At 29.2% G+C, this 17,767-nt stretch overlaps 1 protein-coding gene and 1 long non-coding RNA gene across 2 annotated transcripts; one reads left to right on the plus strand and one right to left on the minus strand.

Annotated features, from left to right (window-relative positions):
* The first annotated feature begins 4,644 nt into the window (after positions 1-4,644).
* Positions 4,645-7,316, plus strand: LOC105142452 (uncharacterized). Its single transcript, XM_011050089.1, has 3 exons — positions 4,645-4,898; positions 4,981-5,099; positions 6,998-7,316. Exons 1-3 carry the CDS (start codon positions 4,732-4,734, stop codon positions 7,015-7,017), a joined length of 306 nt encoding a protein of 101 aa, XP_011048391.1. The 5' UTR covers positions 4,645-4,731; the 3' UTR covers positions 7,018-7,316.
* LOC105142451 (uncharacterized) lies at positions 5,625-7,034 on the minus strand. Its single transcript, XR_845561.1, has 2 exons — positions 6,970-7,034; positions 5,625-6,936 (listed from the first exon to the last, which is right to left on the minus strand). It is a non-coding gene; the product is annotated as an uncharacterized LOC105142451 (long non-coding RNA).
* Positions 7,317-17,767: the final 10,451 nt, after the last annotated feature.

Consider the following 17,767-nt stretch of genomic DNA (forward strand, 5'->3'; position numbering starts at 1 on the left):
CGCAAAAAGTGATGGATTTTTTAATGTATTATTTCTTTTTATAAAAGTGTTTTTAATTTAAAAAATAAAAATCACTTTATAATTGATATTTCTTATTTTATTCTATTGTTTTAGCTTAGTAATATGTTAAATTTGCGATAATTGTTTATGTATTTTAGGACTTTTGTTAATATTAATAGAATTTTTGGCTTTATAAATAAGCCTAATTAGTTTTAATTTTCTCTACCAATTTTTTAATTATTAAAAAACTAGCTCTTTCCGATTTTATTAAACTTAAGGGTTGACCGTGAGTTTTGAAAAATGACAAGGGGACCATTGTATAGATGTTGGGAGTCATTACCTCGTGGGAATGGAGAGAGATCATATTAACGAAAATCAGATTGACAAAGGGCTAGATTAATATGATAACAGTAGTTTAGGGACCAACCAAGGCTATCACCATGACTCGGATAATGGTTTGCCAATTGAGTTGTTTTTTATGCTTTTTTATAATTTTATTTTTTAATATTATATTAATTAATAATTTATTTTTATAATTTATTTTAAATTATTATCTCCATATTATAATTTAAGTTGTTAATTTAACAAATTGACTTAAAAAATTTTAAAAAAAAATAATTATGTTTTTAATTTTATTATTCAATAAACATTTTATTAAAAATTAAATTTTGTATTGTATTTTAATTCATATTTTATAACATTATTATGGTTTTATAATTTAATATATAAATTAGTAAATTAATCTAAATTAACTTGAATTAAATTAATTTTAATATTTATAAAAAAATATTTTAAATCAATCTATATTATATTTTAATACATCAGCTAAGTTATTTTTAAGGTAATTCATATATAATTTAATATTTTTAATAATACATAAATATTTTTCTTACGGTAATTTATTTTTTTAAGCCTATTCGGTGGGGGATAAAAGTTGGTGGCGCTGGAGGAGTAATCATCTACGTTTGATATTTGATGAAACCGAGATAATAATTGGTTGGAAAGTTTGGTAAGAGAACCAAACGGATTGATCTGTGAAAGTATTGGCTATCACACGACCGTCTCAACTCTTACCAACCGTCATCTTGTCTCAACCTGGTCAACGCTAATGATGTGTATGTAGCAGATACGGTTGATATTAGGTAGCATTAAAAAAAATAGATTATTTTATATTAAAATATAGCTTTCGTTTCAGAACAGATAAATAATATTTTTAAAGACAAAAAAAAAAACTTAAATACTAAGTCTTGCACTCACGTTATGATTAAAAATTAAAGCTTGGGATTAGAATATTTAGGTGCTAGTGAATTCTAGCAACCCATGTGATGACATGTTATAGGCAATTTAGTTTTTCGATCCCAGAACGAGAATCATCCATTCAGGCATATTTTTTAAATTATTTTTTATTTAATTTTATAATGATTTTAAAGATATTGAAATATTTTTAGCGATTTAAATTTTTAAATAAAAAATATAGTTTTTCTTGAGTAAGCAAATCAAGAAATTATATTTTGGATAGTAGTCTATTAATATAATCACTAATTATGGAGAAAATCAAGCACCACATCAAAGGATATCATCATGAATCTTAAGTAATTGAATATTATAATTTATTTTTATAATTGCTTAGTTATACTCTAATTAATAATAGGCTGATTGTAACCCCATATCATATTGATAAAAAATATATTATTTTTAACATTTCCAATTAATATTCTCTTCTTTTTTTTATTTATACATTTTTTTTATTTAATGAAGCAATGGTTTTTTTTGTGTCAGTAACATGGTTTTTCTTTATAAAAACACAAAGCAACTAAAATAAAAATTTAATTGATTTAGATTTAAGAGAAAAAACATTTTTCTTTTCCAAAAATCCCTTTTTGTTATTCATTTATTATTTTTTCGTAAAAAATATCTTTCTTTGTCAAAAGCATGCTTTTTCATATAAAAACTTCTAATATAAAAAATAACGTCACAATTTTATTGGAAAAATTAATTCAAGGAAAGAAGAATAAACATTAACAATAAAAAAAAGAAAAAATAATTTATTTTAATTAAATATCCATGTGCGTAGTATTTTTTTAAATATTTTACACATACAATTATTGAAAAACGTTGCATATAACCCTAAATATCTTTAATTTTATTTATAAAAGGTGGCATGATTGAGTAATTTTATATACATCATTGTAATTGTTTATCTAAAGATAATTTTATTTTAAAAAAGAAAAAAAGTCAAAAGAAAAAAAAAAAGATCAAGAGAAGCTAGGTGTTTATAGGTCTACATTGTCAATCTTGTCTGTCTGATCTGTAAAAAAAAAAACCATTAGTACCTGGCCCTGGAAAGTTAGGCTCGCTTACCTAATTTCCTTAAAAAGAATCAAGTTCGCTAGACGTTTTATTAAAAATGGTAGCTGATGTATCTTCCACTACAACAAATCCTGGCCATTGAAAGCCGTTGAAAAATCAGGTTTCGGGGTATTTGAACACAAATAAATTTATTTAAAAAAAATAATTTCATATATATAGAGAGAGAGAGGAACCTCTACAACCCCCTTTACAACCCAAAAAAATCTTTTAATCATATGAAAATTAAAAATTAAAAAAATCATAAAAATCTTTTTGAATAATAACTAATATCACACTCTCAACTACCTACTTAATTCTTTTATAATTGTAATAGTAATGTGTGTAAAGTCTATATAAATAAATAAAAAACGTTAATATAAACGTGGCGAGGTTGGTATGTGATATTGTAGGTTTAGATTATGGAATTGAGGTTTCAACAGGTTTTGGCCACAACAAAAATTTGAATGCATTCTGAAAGGTAATTGTCTTTTTCCATTATATCTGGGTTTGAACCCTGGCGTGCACGTCTGTCACCCCGCGGTACTTTACATGTTTATTGGGTTTGTAGGGTATTCAGTGGGCCGTGGGGATTAATCGTGGTGCGCACAAGCTGGCCCGGACACCCTACGTAAATAAAAAAAAAAAAATTACACTTGGGGGGTGGGGGTGTTAAAAATTTATCATCAAAATTTACTTGTGGTGACCACATTAATCTTAAAGATATATCTTTATGATGATTTTAAAGATATTGAAATGATTTAAATTTTCAAATAAAAATATAATTTTTATTAACTAAACAAATCAAAAAAAAATATTTATGATAGTAGTCTATTAAATACAATCATTAATTATGAAGAAAATCAAGCACTACTTCAAAAGTACGCTTTGTTTTCGTAGCTGTGTTTGTTGTTGTAACAAACCATGAAAACTTAATGTTTGATAATATTAATAACATTTGAAACGTGTTATTGTTGAAAGCAACTTAATGCTGCTTTTAACTCATCATGACTTTATTTTTTTTTTAAATTAACGTGGGTGTCTGGGTCAACTTACACGCATCACGACTAATCTCACGGGTCCTGAAGTTAACGACCATGTAAATCTCCAGTGGCCATCATATAAGCAACTAAGGGCTCAAACCTGAGACCACAGAGAAAGCAAACTCCTTGATCCCAAGTCTTGACCACCACCTAGATGGTTCTCATCATGACTTTATTGGTAACGGTGGAGAGTGACTCTACTGTTCACGTGAACAGTGAAGCCACCCTCCACTTTTCTAGTTAGATCCGATCGAGTTTAAAGTTAAATGTATTAAACCGAATCCTATCTAGTAAAATAAAAATTATTAAAATAATATATTTATTGAAAACCTATTTTTTTCAATATAAATATATATTTTTTCAAATTATTTTATAATCTCAATTTAAAAAGTATTCTTAATCAAACACATTAAACTATTTTTTTAATCATAATTTTAACGAAACAAATATAAATATCATACCAACTTCAATTAAAAATACTTTTTATAAAATATTTTTTTCAAATCACAATCACAAAAACCATCACAATACCAAAATATCATCATGAATCTTGAATAATTGCATATTATAATTTATTTTTATAATTGTTTAGTTATACTCTTATCTATACCTTTTAATACCTTTTAATAGGTGGATTGCAACCTTATAAAAAAATTTATTTTTAACATTTCCAATCAATATTCTTTTTTTTATGCATTTTTTTTATTTAACCATCACAATACCAAAATTTTTTTTTATTTTTAAAAATTTATTTTTAACATTTCCAATCAATATTAGCTCTAAACACACACTGTTCTATCTATATATTCTCTTACAATTTATGATAAGTTCTTTCATGGTCTATTAAATTTAAGAAAAAATATCTCATCTCAATAAACGAATATAAAATATAATTATTTTTCCAATTTAAAAAATATAAATGTTTCATCCCTTAAAAGAGAAGTAAGAGCTGATAAATTGCATTATCTAAAAAAAAATATACTAAACCAATAACCTATATTTCAAAAATGGTTCCATACCCTATAATTAGAAAATTGAATATTAATTAAATACGTAACCATGCTATGATTTGATATTGAAGGAATTGTGGACTAATTGTTATCTTTATAGCTAATGTTTATCGAAATCGGAAAGAAGCTTGAAGTTACAGCGTACAGGGCAGTAATTGAGAAAGGCTCAAAGTTCAGGGGTGATTGTGCAAAGGCTGAAAGAACTGTGGAAACGACCTGCCGTTGGCTTCCAAACCAGCATACCATCCTCACGACTACTTGGCTCTGTCTGGCACGTAACAAGTAAAACCCTTGTCGAAAACCAAAGGCCTAAGAGACAGCGACAAGCAAAAATGGCTTCCACGAAGGTATTCTCCAGGTTATCAACAAGGTTACAGCCTTTCCTGTTCAAGCTCAACAAGAAATCGTTATCTGCTGAACTCTCTTCACTGAAATCCAGCTCTCTTCCAACGCAGGTTTCTGCTCCTGCAACAACAAGACGCCTCGCTCGCTCCTCAAGGTGACATCTTTTCCTCTCTCTCTCTTAAAGGACTTTTCGATATTCGCTTTATTTATTTTCTTACTTTTGTTTTAATGGATAGATTACCACTGCAATTGAGTTGCGTCGAATCAATGCTGCCATTGCACAGCGCGGTAGCATCAGCGAAGTTGATTTCGAGCTTGTCTAGCGAATCTGACTCCTGGGCTTTAGTGCCTCAAGGTGGGTTTGGCTTTCCGTTCCTAGCATTTTCTCCCCAACTATATGCTCGCCACCTGTTTGTTTATTTTACTGGCCGAAAATGGTACATTTATATTGTTCTCCACAATGTAAAATATATCAGCTTGTTCAGTGAAATCATTGCGGTAGACTATAAAGATTTTTTTTTTTGCAATAAACGGACTTGTGGAAATCTAATCCAGAAACAATTCCCACAGGGAGCCATGATCATGACCAATAGAAAGCATAAATTGTTTTGGATTTTTTCACAGACCTGTGAAGTGGTCAATTGATTACAACTGATGGTCTAGGCTTTTCTTAGATTCAGAATCCATGGGGTAACCGTAGGTTGCTATCAATCACATTTTTTAGGGGAAAAAAATCCAAGGATCCTTACTGATCATTTTCAATGGGTTTTGGTAATTTTTAAAGACCCTGGGAACTTCTGCAGTTCTGATGTTGAAATGTCTCCCCTTTATTAGTGTTCCTTTATATCTGCCAGGATATCTTCCTTGCTTCTGTTTAGTAACGTTCGTGCTCATTGTTCCAAAAAGAAGGGGGGGGGGGTTATATAACTCATCTGGACTCTGCAGAAGATCATCAATGGTGTTCAATTAACGAAATAAAATGTGAGGTGGTGGTATGGTGGGAAGAACAACACATTGTTGTGATGAAGCTTGATTATGAAAGTAGAAACATCCATAGGTGTTCGATGTTCAACTTCAACAGTGTCTCTGGTGATAGGTTGAAAATTTCAAATCTGAAATTGGTTTCTGCATCAAAAGAGTGTGGTGCTATGGTGGCAAGAATGTTATATGATTTTGACCGAGCCTGATAAGGAAAGAAGAGATGTGTATAGGTAATGGTCTGAAGAAGAGATAGGAAAGGAGAGACTCATATGATTCTAAATGCTTTCAAATCTGAAAGTGGTTTCTGCATCAAAAGAGTGTGGTGCTATGGTTGCAAGAATGTTATATGGTTTTGACCGAGCTTGATAAAGAAAGAAGAAATGTGTATAGGTAATGGTCTGAAGAAGAGAGAGGAAAGGAGAGACTCATATGATTCTAAATGCTTTCAAATCTGAAAGTGGTTTCTGCATCAAAATAGCGTGGTGCTATGGTGGCAAGAATGTTATATGGTTTTGACCGAGCTTGATAAGGAAAGAAGAAGTGTGTATAGGTAATGGTCTGAAGAAGAGAGTGGAAAGGAGAGACTTATATGATTCTAAATGCTTTCATATGCTGGAATGATTTTTATTGATCCCAGTTATTAGGTAATGCTGATTGATGTAAGAACTTTCAGATTTTGGCTGCAGTTTGATTGGTTGATTCAGTGGATTGATGTCATGTTTTCTCAAAGAGAACTGTGAAAGGAACAGTTGCTAGCCATAAATTAATGACTGGTTCTCTATGAAGGTCTTGTTTTACTATTCAAAAGGTTGTGCAAGCTACTGTTTTTCCATGCTGCTTTTGCTAGTTGTTACTATGAACTGAACTGTCATTTCTAACCCCGTTAACTGAGATGATCCTTTTGTACATGCTGAAAGAACTTTGTTTTAAAGTTTTAAAGTGAGTTAGATAGCCGTAGTGGCATTTTATGCTCTCTACTGTCAATACTAAGGAAAATGAAAATTATAAAACAGAAATGACAATAAAATCACCATTCACATGACAGCCTTTTCACTTTATTTGTTTATTTTTGAATTGTTTAAGAACCATGTTACTGAAACATACATGTTTTCCCAGTCTGAGTGAGATGTAACCATGAGATTTGTTTCTTTAATAACATCAAACATGACATGACATTACATTTGTCATTTTCGTATGATGTGACCAACTACCTGACTACATTTTCGTATGATGTGACCACCTACCTGACTACCTACTTTGTTTATATTGTAGGTGTCTCGATGCCTTTATGACAGTCTCTTTCATGGGAACTTTTGACAGGGTGAAGATGAGTGGCCTTTCCTGTTGCATTTATTTGCTCTGATCTTACAATCGTAACATTGAAAAGGAGTGTTTCCTACATGTGAAACTGAGTAGGACATGCTTCGTTATGTTCATCTTTCATTGTTTTTGCTGTACTCATTTATTACTTCCTTTGACTGTCTATATCCAGGAGGCTGGATGATTTTTTGTTCTCTCAATTAGATTTTATGGAAACTGTAGGAGATAGCGCATCTCTCTTAAATTTGTATTCAGCTGCAAATTTCATGTCTTGCTTGCATACTTTTGATTGATAGATAACGTTTGAAGGATAGGATTAACTACCATTAGGCTATGCCTCAGACATTTACAGATCCTTGTGTACTGAGTTACAAGAGTCATTGATTTAGAACTCAAGCCAATAAACCATACCTTGCCAATAGATCTACCAGTCGACCTGTACCACTGTTATAGCAACCATTACCTCCTTGTATTGTTTGTAGCATGCTGCAAAACTGGTGTACTTGTATGCTGTGAAATTCGTTGTTTGCTGCTTACTCAACCATTGCAACTTGGTAATTACTAATTAGATGTCTAGGAAGCAGAATTACCACATGCAGAGAGGGCAAGTTGGTCAAACCTTAGTGGCACTGCATGTACAGTTTGAGCTCGATAGCAGAAGAATCCTAATAAATTTGACACTAGACTGATTATGGTTGGAAAGTTTATTTCAAATGTAAGTAAACCATAATTTTAAAATTTGAAGGGATTGTTTTTGGCACCGTGATTTTAAATATACTTTACTTGTTTTGGCGCATGATGATTGTTTCAGCTTCCTTGCTGGAGTTCGGTCATCCAGAAGTTATGGATTTGAATATGAATATATAAATTCCCAACCTACCATTGGAGATTTGAGAAAGTGAACGTTAAGATCTCTCATTTTGGACGAGTTTGAATCTATTGCCGAACGTGAAAAATCTTAGAAACTTACACTACCAGAGTCATACCTGAGAATGCAAACCAGCAAATAGAGTATTAGAATTTGTATTTGGTATTGTTAGAATATTTGAGTTTGTATTTGGTATTATGGTATATGATATTTTTCAATGGAAAATGTGTTTAATTAATTTTTTTTAATTTTTTAATTTTTTTTAATATTATTACATTAAAAACATTTAAAAACACGTGCAAAAATATTAATTAAATAAAAAATAATTTTAAAAATATTTTAAAAAGGAGGTTGTAAGATAAAAACAAATACTCTTTAAATCCCAATTAAGGATCTAGTGTTTTTTCTTGATTAGCATAAAGGAAAAAATATTTTCTGAAAAATAATGCCTAAACTAGCAATATATCCATGCTTTACCAAACATTTAAATATACAAAAGTTAATATACATGTTTTGTAAAGATTTAAGGCACCGACTGCGAATGCTGTGCAAACTATATTCCTTTAATTTTTTTAATTTTTTTTATAAAATTAATTTTTTTATATATTTCTAGATCATTTGGATATGTTGATATTAAAAATAATTTTTTTAAAATAAAAAAATATTATGTTGATGTATTTCCAAGTATAAAGTACTTAAAAAAAAAATCATAACCACACTTCTAAATACTCTTTTAATAGTCATGAAAGAAACAAAAATAATTCAATGAATAGAAAAAGAGAAGAAATGACACAAAAAGATAAAAGAGGAGAGAAACAAATAAAAAAAATAAAAGAAAGAAAGAAAGAAAAAAAGAAAAAGATGTTAGAGATATCACAACTTTAATGATCTAATGATGACCCTCTTGATAATATTAAAAAATCTTTACAATATAAATCTATAAATATCATAAAAAATAAATTTTAAAGCTGATGATAAAATACCAACAAGTAAGTATACTATCATCTTTAGACAATATATGTGACTTATCATCAATTTCAAAGTTAATTTTTAATAGTGTTGATGAATTCATCTTGTCATTTTTTTTTAATTATTTTATAAGTATTATCATTAGAGCTATAAAGTATTTATGCTATGAAGTATTTCTAATATCTTGTAGTTTTATTTTTTTTTTCTCTCTCGTCTGTAGTTTTTTTATGCCATGTCATCTTTTTTTAAGCCAATGGATTATTTTTGTTACTTTCATGATCTGTAAACCATAGATATGCAAGAAGAAAAATTAAATTTGCTAGTTGCAGAGGGAGCACTTGCACAACACACCTAGTTGTGCAGGCAATACCCACATGTATTGATTCTTGTATTATTTTTTAAGATGTACTCATTTGAGAAGTATTTTTTTTTATTGTACTAGTACAATGAAAAACTCTTCAAGCACATGCATGATTGGGACAACGCCCAGCAAACCTCCGTCAAAGAATAAATGGAAATCAATGCTTAACAATGTGTCAGCATTTAGGAATGTTCCTAAAGTCAGCTTTTTTATTCGAAGATTCATGGGTTTCAACCTAAAATATCAAACTCATAATCTAAAAATTACATACAATTCCTCGGAATACATCCCCCCCTGTCCTATATTTCCTACAAAATTTATTTGCCCCTTCAAATTCCTTTCCAAATTCTTGACATTCCTACTTGAATTCTGATGGCATATAAAATTAAAAAAAAAACTTTTCTAACCATTCGAGCTTGCTAAAACTATTGGAGTTTATCTCTCTTCTCTCCTCCCCCACTGCCTCTCATCCCGCTATTTTTTTTTTTTTTTTTGCTGTCTTACCAAGCCAGACTATACCTAGCACATACCTTCATGCATTTTTTCAGTTCGTAGTACAAGCACTGCACTTTTCTATTTAGAGTTTCTAGCCCTGCAATCACCTCCATATATATATATTTCAGTTAGTAGAGCTATGCAGCACAGAACTACATTTCTACGCCAATAGTTGTTTTTTCCATATTGAAAATCACCAACTTCTTCGTCTAAGCACCATAATCTGCACCATTTATACAACTTCATTCTCCGCACACTAAGATATCTGCAACTGCAACTTAAAAGGTAAACAAATATGATGAATATCTATAAATATTTTTATTATTAAAAAAGTTAAAGTAATTTCATATATAATAATAAATTATCGAACAATTTTAAAAATCATCATCAACTAGCAAACAATTCTAAAAACCATAAACAACTAACAAATCATAGAAGTTTATGAATAGAAATATAAAATATGCAAATACACATTCTCTACAATTTCATTATGTTTCCTTTTAGTATACTTTATTTTATCTTTTTATATTTATTAATTTAAATATTAGAATATCCCTTCTTTCCACAAGGAACACCAATGAAAAATAAAAGCCTATATTCAAGACTAGTGTCTAACCTATGATGCAATCACGGGAAGTCTAATTCCTATTTATAGTTTTTTTTTTTTAATGACTTCATCAAATTCAATACTATTTCTGATAAAAGATGACATATCATTCAATTTTTTTTCTTGACATAGGTTGATACTTAAATTGTTATTTAGCATGCACGCACATAAGTTTATGAAAACAAATGAGATTATTAGATATTCTACAAATATAAAAATATATAACATAAAATAAGATTTGTGATTCATGTGGATGTGGAGGCAATATAGCTAGCTATTCCCTCTCTCTCTCTCTCTCTCCATATATATATATATATATATATATATATAAGGGTATATTTTTATTAGTACATTGCTATGGATTTTATCGATGAAAATATTTCTTCGGCATTTATCGAGGGAATTACAATAAAAAAAATAATTAAAATAAAGAAAAAAATAATAACATGCCATTTTTACCAATAGTATTACCGACGGAATAAATTCCATCGGTAAATTTATTGGTAAACTGTGAATACTATTCATCAAGTTAATTACAAAGGGAATCATCAATTGAAAATTCTGTTGGTATTTTTCAGAGAGCTCTGAAACTATTCAATTATCAATTGCTCTGTAATATTTATTCTTTATAGAAAAATCACCGATGAATTAAAAAGTTGTTGGTGTTATTTGGTGATTTTTTTTAAAAATTAATTAAATTAAAATTTTAAATTAAATATTACAAACGGATTAAAAAGTCATCAGTGATATTTGGTGGTTTTTGAAAATTTTTTATTAAATTAAAAATTTAAATAAATATTACAGATAAAATCACCAATAAAATAATTAAAAATATTAATATTTAATTATCTGTTGATAAAACACCAAATAAAAAGTTTAAGATCTTTAATTTCACAACAGACGGGGCTCCTCTCTTCTTCTTCCCCATATATAAAAAACATCAATATCCATTTTTTTTCTTCTCTTCTCTCCTCAACTCCTTCTTTTCTCCTCCATGCTTAGACATTTATTCTTCTTTTTTCTTGTTTTTTCTTATATTTTTTAATTAATATACTTTACAATTTTTTTTCTTTTCTTAGCTTCACTTATAACCACATTAAGGTAAGATTTTTTTCTTTTTTTTCATGTTTTTTTACTATATATTTTTTTATTTTTGTAACTGTTTTTGTTTTTAATAATTGTATGAATATTGTTGTAGAATTTTTTTTCATATGATTTTCTTCTTCTTTTTTCCCAAGTGTTTTGAGTATTAGAGAGTGTGATTTCATTGATAAATTAATTATCAACAGAATAATAATACACATACCAATGGAAAATTCTATCAATAAATGTAAAGATTATGGTATGATAGTTATATATAGAGGCAATATTGTTAATATTTATTATCTTAACATATGATAAATAATGCAATCAATATGTTCAAGCCATGTGTTTAATATATAAATTCCACCTATAATTCCATCAATTATGTAAATTAAGGTGACTATATTTTTTAGAGAAATAAAAAAAAATATCATATTCTTTTGTGCTCTATTTATAAATATATTTTTTCCTTGTCTATTTTTTTTTACGTGTGAGAATGTATGTTAGGAATTTTTCTCAAGTCTCGAGATATATTCCTTCCTTGTAAGTAAATTTGAGGTGGCCTTTGAGTGCATGCATTCAAGTGGTGGTGGGTGTATTTCTTCCTTCGTGATTTAACACTAGATTCATGGATCTATACAGTATGAATATTTAAAATCCACGTAAAAGTTCATATAAACTCCTTGATGAGGTTGCTAATATTTATCTTATATCATTTACACAAACAATTTATCCACATGGTGGATACTTTATTGATGACTCCATAATGAGTCTTAATTTAAATATTATACAATCATACACTTCGTGGATAAGAAGACGTACAAAGTAGCATATATTGTGATGATATATGCCTTGAAAGTAACTAAGGAGTAACAATTGGAAGGCAAGTATTCATAGAGTATTTATTTTCCGAACAAACACGAGATCAGGAAACGTCTCTAATTTCCTTCTCCATGAATTGGATGTGATCCCGGAATTCTCCCGGTCCCAGCAAGAATTGGAATTGGATTACCACCACCACTAGGAGAGGACGGCGGTGCTGGGCCCTTAGGAAGCATATTCAACACCAAATTTTCCGGAAGGAGGACGTTACCCTTCTCTGGGCATGGAATCTTCCTAGAATCTGATGAACCGTGGCTAAGCGATAGAAGAATGAGAATGAGTGGTAATGCGATTAAACGAGCCATGAAGAATCTTGAGTGATGAAGGAAAGCAAGCTTAATTTGAGAGCAGAGCAATGTGATATGGTATTCTATTATAGCAATAATTTAAGCTGTGTATACGGGTATATATAGATAGATAAATAAATTACTTGAGGATCAAGAACTTTGCAAATCATGGACAAGAGAATATTAATCTTGCAAGCATGAATGTTTTTGGAAGTTGGGTTAGGTATATATGAACTATTTAATAAGCCGTCAAACCTTGTACGTGTTGTAGTCATGGCGGCCGGTGTTTTCAACTCTCCATGCACCACGGGCTCATTCAAAAGGAATGGCGTCTTTACAGTTCTTTCACCTTAAAATCAAGGGAAAGCACTGGATGAGTGGCAATACTGCTCAAAGTCTCAAGTAACATGCATCCTCTTCAATCACGTTTTTTATTTGAAGAATCTATGCACTGAGAAAGTGATATATCTGAAATGTGTTGGGGATTCTTTTGAGTTGTTTCTTCGACCAATGAGTTTCTGTAGCTATTTAACATTCGAAACTGCTAGCAATCCCAGATCCGAGCCTGCTTGCTTTTGCTGATTCCAGTCCTTTTCCTGGTATATATAGGTAACGCAAGTGAGCAAATAGTGGAAGGACAACAAAGTTTTGCTAATATGTTTAAGGTCAGCAGCCATGCTTCACTGTTGAGGTTGCATGACGGCATTTTAATGATGTATATGCAGAATAATTAAGAACTATTCGGAGTCAGGGATCTTCCTCATTCAATGGATTGGACTCAAGTGGAAGCTGACTGCGACATGTATAATTTTAACATCACTTTCACTGGTGGATTCTGCTCTGTGCCATATTTGTTAGGTTTGATCCGAAACTAATCTGGAAAAAGGTATGATTCATTGGTTCAGGATCACCGTAGTTCAATAATTTTTAATAAAACAGTATTGTTTTATTCTTAAAAAAATAAAAAATATTAATGTTAACTTGGTTAAGTTTTAACTAGCTAGGTTAATCAATTTTCTTTAAGTTGGTGTCTTTTTTCAATTCAACCTAAATTTAACTCAGATCCATCATGAATTTTTCAAGCTAACCCATTAAATTTATGCTTTAATAAACTGATTATTAAATTTAAAATTACATATAAAAATAAAAAGCTATGTTTATGATTTTTTAATATATTAAAATAGACAATATAATTTATTTTTGAAAGATTTAGCCACATACAATTCAACACAAATAACCACATCATCTCATAATAAAAAACACATATAAAACCAAATTAATAGTGCCCAAAAAGTTGAAATATTATACAAAATAATAAGCATTTGGCTCCAAAATTTTACAATTTTAGCAATTACTCCAAAAAATATTACAAGGTTATGAATGAACCTTTCAAGATGCTTAACATGTCCAGGGAGCTACTGGAATCAAGGCTGAAGGAGCCGTGGAACAATGGTGACACAAGTACCATGCGCCCCCATCATTGCTGTGTGTGGATTCATGCGTCACTGCTACTGGAGGAGCGTGGAATGGTGGATCTTGTACTCCTCTGCCTCCTCTTTGTTCCTACACTAGCGGTGAGACAAATGAACATCTGAGGAAGGAGATATGCTTGATTGAAGGTTTGGTCTTCCTCTCTCTTCATCTTCATTAGATTTGTTCTTTTCTTTTTCCTCACTAGTTTTTTGTCTACTGTCCCCTCCTATGACGAATTGCTATGGGTCGTTGTGAAGGTGGTGTGGCATTGCGAAGGTCGCCCTGGGTTGTTGGCTAGGACGATGAGATGACATTGTTGAGAGGAGGTTGTTGGTTGGAGGTGTGTGGCTGGGTCACAATGCAGCTCGGTCGAGAAGCGTTGGTGGGATTTGCTGTTGCTCACGGTGGCAAGCCTTGATGCTGTCATATGTGGCTGCTAAAGCTACTGGGCTGAGAGGAGGTCATTGGTTGGCGGTGCACTTGTGTTTTTTCTCCAAATTACTTGGTCCTTAAGCAACACAAAATTACTTTGGTCCACATTTTGTTCCTTTGCATATATGGTTTTCTTGTCCAAACATTTTTGTTAGTTTATTTATTTATTTTAATATTAAAAAAATAATGTCAATATCAACTTAATAAAATTGATTAATAATTTTAAAATAAACATGTTAAAAGTAAATTTTTAAATTTTTGATTTTTTAAAAAAGATATTGAAAATGCTGAAATGATGCAAAAGTGTCAAAAATATATTTTTTTGAATTTTTTTGTTGCTTTCTGGTTATTTTTTTGGATTTAAAAAAAAATAAAAAAGATAAAAAATGTTATGATATATATAAACTATTTATTCTAAATAACAAATAATTGTTTTTCTATGATAAAAGGAGTTACTCTAAGTTTGTGCGAACTATTTGTTTGTACAACATTTATAGTGAAAATAATTTAAAGGAATACAAAAATTAGAGAATTCCCAAAAATTTTGAAAATATAAACAAAGTGGCTCATAAAATATTGTGAAAGTCACTGAGTACCTCAAACACCTCATTTCTTACAATTAGTAACTTCTTTTCTGCCTTTTGTTTCAACTAGCTAAAGGGTTCGCACATATGTTGCATTTTCTCTCATATATTTTGTTTTAATTTATTTAATATATATTTTTTTAATTTGAACAAGAAAAAAAATTCAACAAATAGGTTAAAAACCCAACTTAGTATTCGTCATCTTCTCATATCCAACATTTATATTTTAAAAATGATTATCTAGCACAATCAATCTCTTTTTTTCATATGTACATCTAGCTTGCCAAGATGTCTATCAATTCTTCTTAGAAATAGGAGGCTCATGCGAGAAAGACTAAAAAATTCTTCTTAGAAATAGGAGAGTGCCATGACTATCAATTTGATTTTCTAGGCCAAAAATGGTCTTGATTCCCAAGAAATATAGCACTTTATCTCGTTACCATTTGAATTCATCACTATACCAATAATAGGTGTTATTTCATGATTTAGTACTAACCATATGTACTGGGCTTTCAAGCTTTAGCATATTTTGAAATGCGCTAGCTAGGGGGAAGCCTCTTCGAGCTGAGAGAGACGATCAATAGTCAATTTTATATCTGTTGAAAGCTTGTACTGGCGCAAGACTATGGTAGATCCCTGGTTGAATGGCTCGCCATTTAAAAGGAATTTTTCATATAAAAAAACATGGGTCTGAGATGAAATCATGGTGTCCAATGGTATCAATAAATGTAACTCTAAATTCCCATGTATTCTAATAAAATAGAAAAAAAAAAAAGAATAAAAAGTATGGCAAACCAACTAGCCAATAAGGATAGGCTATTTCACTATCTTGTGCTCTAATTAATGGATTTAAATCAATTTTTTCTTGACAAGAAAGAGTGCCGTACCTTATGTCAAATGAAGAAATGGAAAAGCAAAAGGCATTTTACGTTTATTCGTCGATTATCTATTTATTTGAAAATATAGCTGTTAAACACTAAAAATATATTAATTTAAAATTAATAATTTTTTTAAAATTTTTAAATTTTTTCAAAAATATTTTTAAAATACAAAAATAAAAAAACTTTTTTTTCAAAAGCATTTTACAAATTTTCAAATCCTCTTCTTCCTCATCACCTCTCTCCTAAGAAAAACACCTAATCCTTTTTCTTTTTTTTTTAATAAGAACCCAGACCCCTCTCTTATCTCTCCTTGCCATTTGGCCAACTTTCCTAGCCACCATCCTGCCATAATACCAAGTACGACACATATTTAATACAATTAATGACTAGATTTCATGCCCGCACTCCATCACATGTTGGGCAATTGTTTTTTCAATGTATAAAAAGAATGCTAGGTAAAACAATCGAGACATAAGTCATTTATGCCATTGATAATTTAAATAATATTAAAAAAAATACAAAAACAATAAATAAACTGAAAAAAAAATTGCACAATCATGGGAAAAAAACTAAGATATTTTTATAGAAAGAAAAGTAAAAAAAAATATATTTAAATGATAAAATTAAAATATATCAATTAAAAAATAACTTACATTAATCTTTGAAACTAATTGTTCTGGTTATGAATTCAAAACCATCCCCGTAACAACACTATAAAAAAGATTAAAAAAATAAAAAAATATCAACTTAAAAAAAATAAGTAAATTTGAGCGAACCTTCTGAATCTATTTTAATCTCTAAAACTCTCAATTTATAATAATTATTGACCTTAGTTTAGTTAAAAAGTTTAATTTTTAATTAATTTAATTTTTAAAAAATAAAATCATGAAAACAAACATTAATAAAAAATCTTGCAAAAGCAAAAAATATAGTAACTAAAAAAATGAAAATATAATTTATAAGACTAAAAAATCATACACGAAGAAATTAAAAAATATTTATAATTTGATAGATTATTTATAAATAAAAAAAATAATAAGGAGTGAAATTAAAAAAATATTTATAATTTTATTGATTATTCAAAACTAAAAAAGTAGTAATTAAAATGTGCCACCTGAACATTGCAATTACAATCCATATATTTGTACATATTACACACACGCCAATAACTTTTTAATAATATTTAATATATATTAATTATAAAATTCCCCTAGTAAACTTTAATACTACAATAAGACAATGTAATTTTTTTTAAAAAAAGAGAATTATGTTGATTTTGTCTTCAAGAACTTCAAAATAATTATACTATTTTAAAGAAATTAAAAAGGCCAAAAGGCTACTTAATAATTGGCATTATAATATTTTATTATGGGGTTATATCGATAATTTTATTGTGAAAAAAATAAAATAATTAATTTAATCTCATATAATTTTTGTGTTAGGATAAAAAAACAATCTTACTATATTTGTCTACTTAAAAGAATAATTTTGTCATTTCAATCTAATTTAGAATGTATTTGAAATTATATTTTCTAAAAATTTTATTTAAAATTAATTTTTTTTATACCTTTTAATCGATATTTTAAAATAAAAATATTTTTTTAATATATTTTTAAATAAAAAATATTTATTATAGCATTTTTCCACTAATCCTCAATCATGGAATCATGGTGTCAGCTAGGCTTCTGCACTTTTTTGAAAAGTGAGAGAAAAGGAAGGAACATAAAATCACGGGCGGGCGATATTTTCTTGTCATTCTATTGTACTTAGAGAGCTCATGTGGGCTTGAAGAATCTTTCA

The sequence above is a fragment of the Populus euphratica genome, unplaced genomic scaffold (assembly GCF_000495115.2).
Source record: "Populus euphratica unplaced genomic scaffold, PopEup_1.0 scaffold189.1, whole genome shotgun sequence".
Taxonomy (NCBI): Eukaryota; Viridiplantae; Streptophyta; class Magnoliopsida; order Malpighiales; family Salicaceae; genus Populus; species Populus euphratica.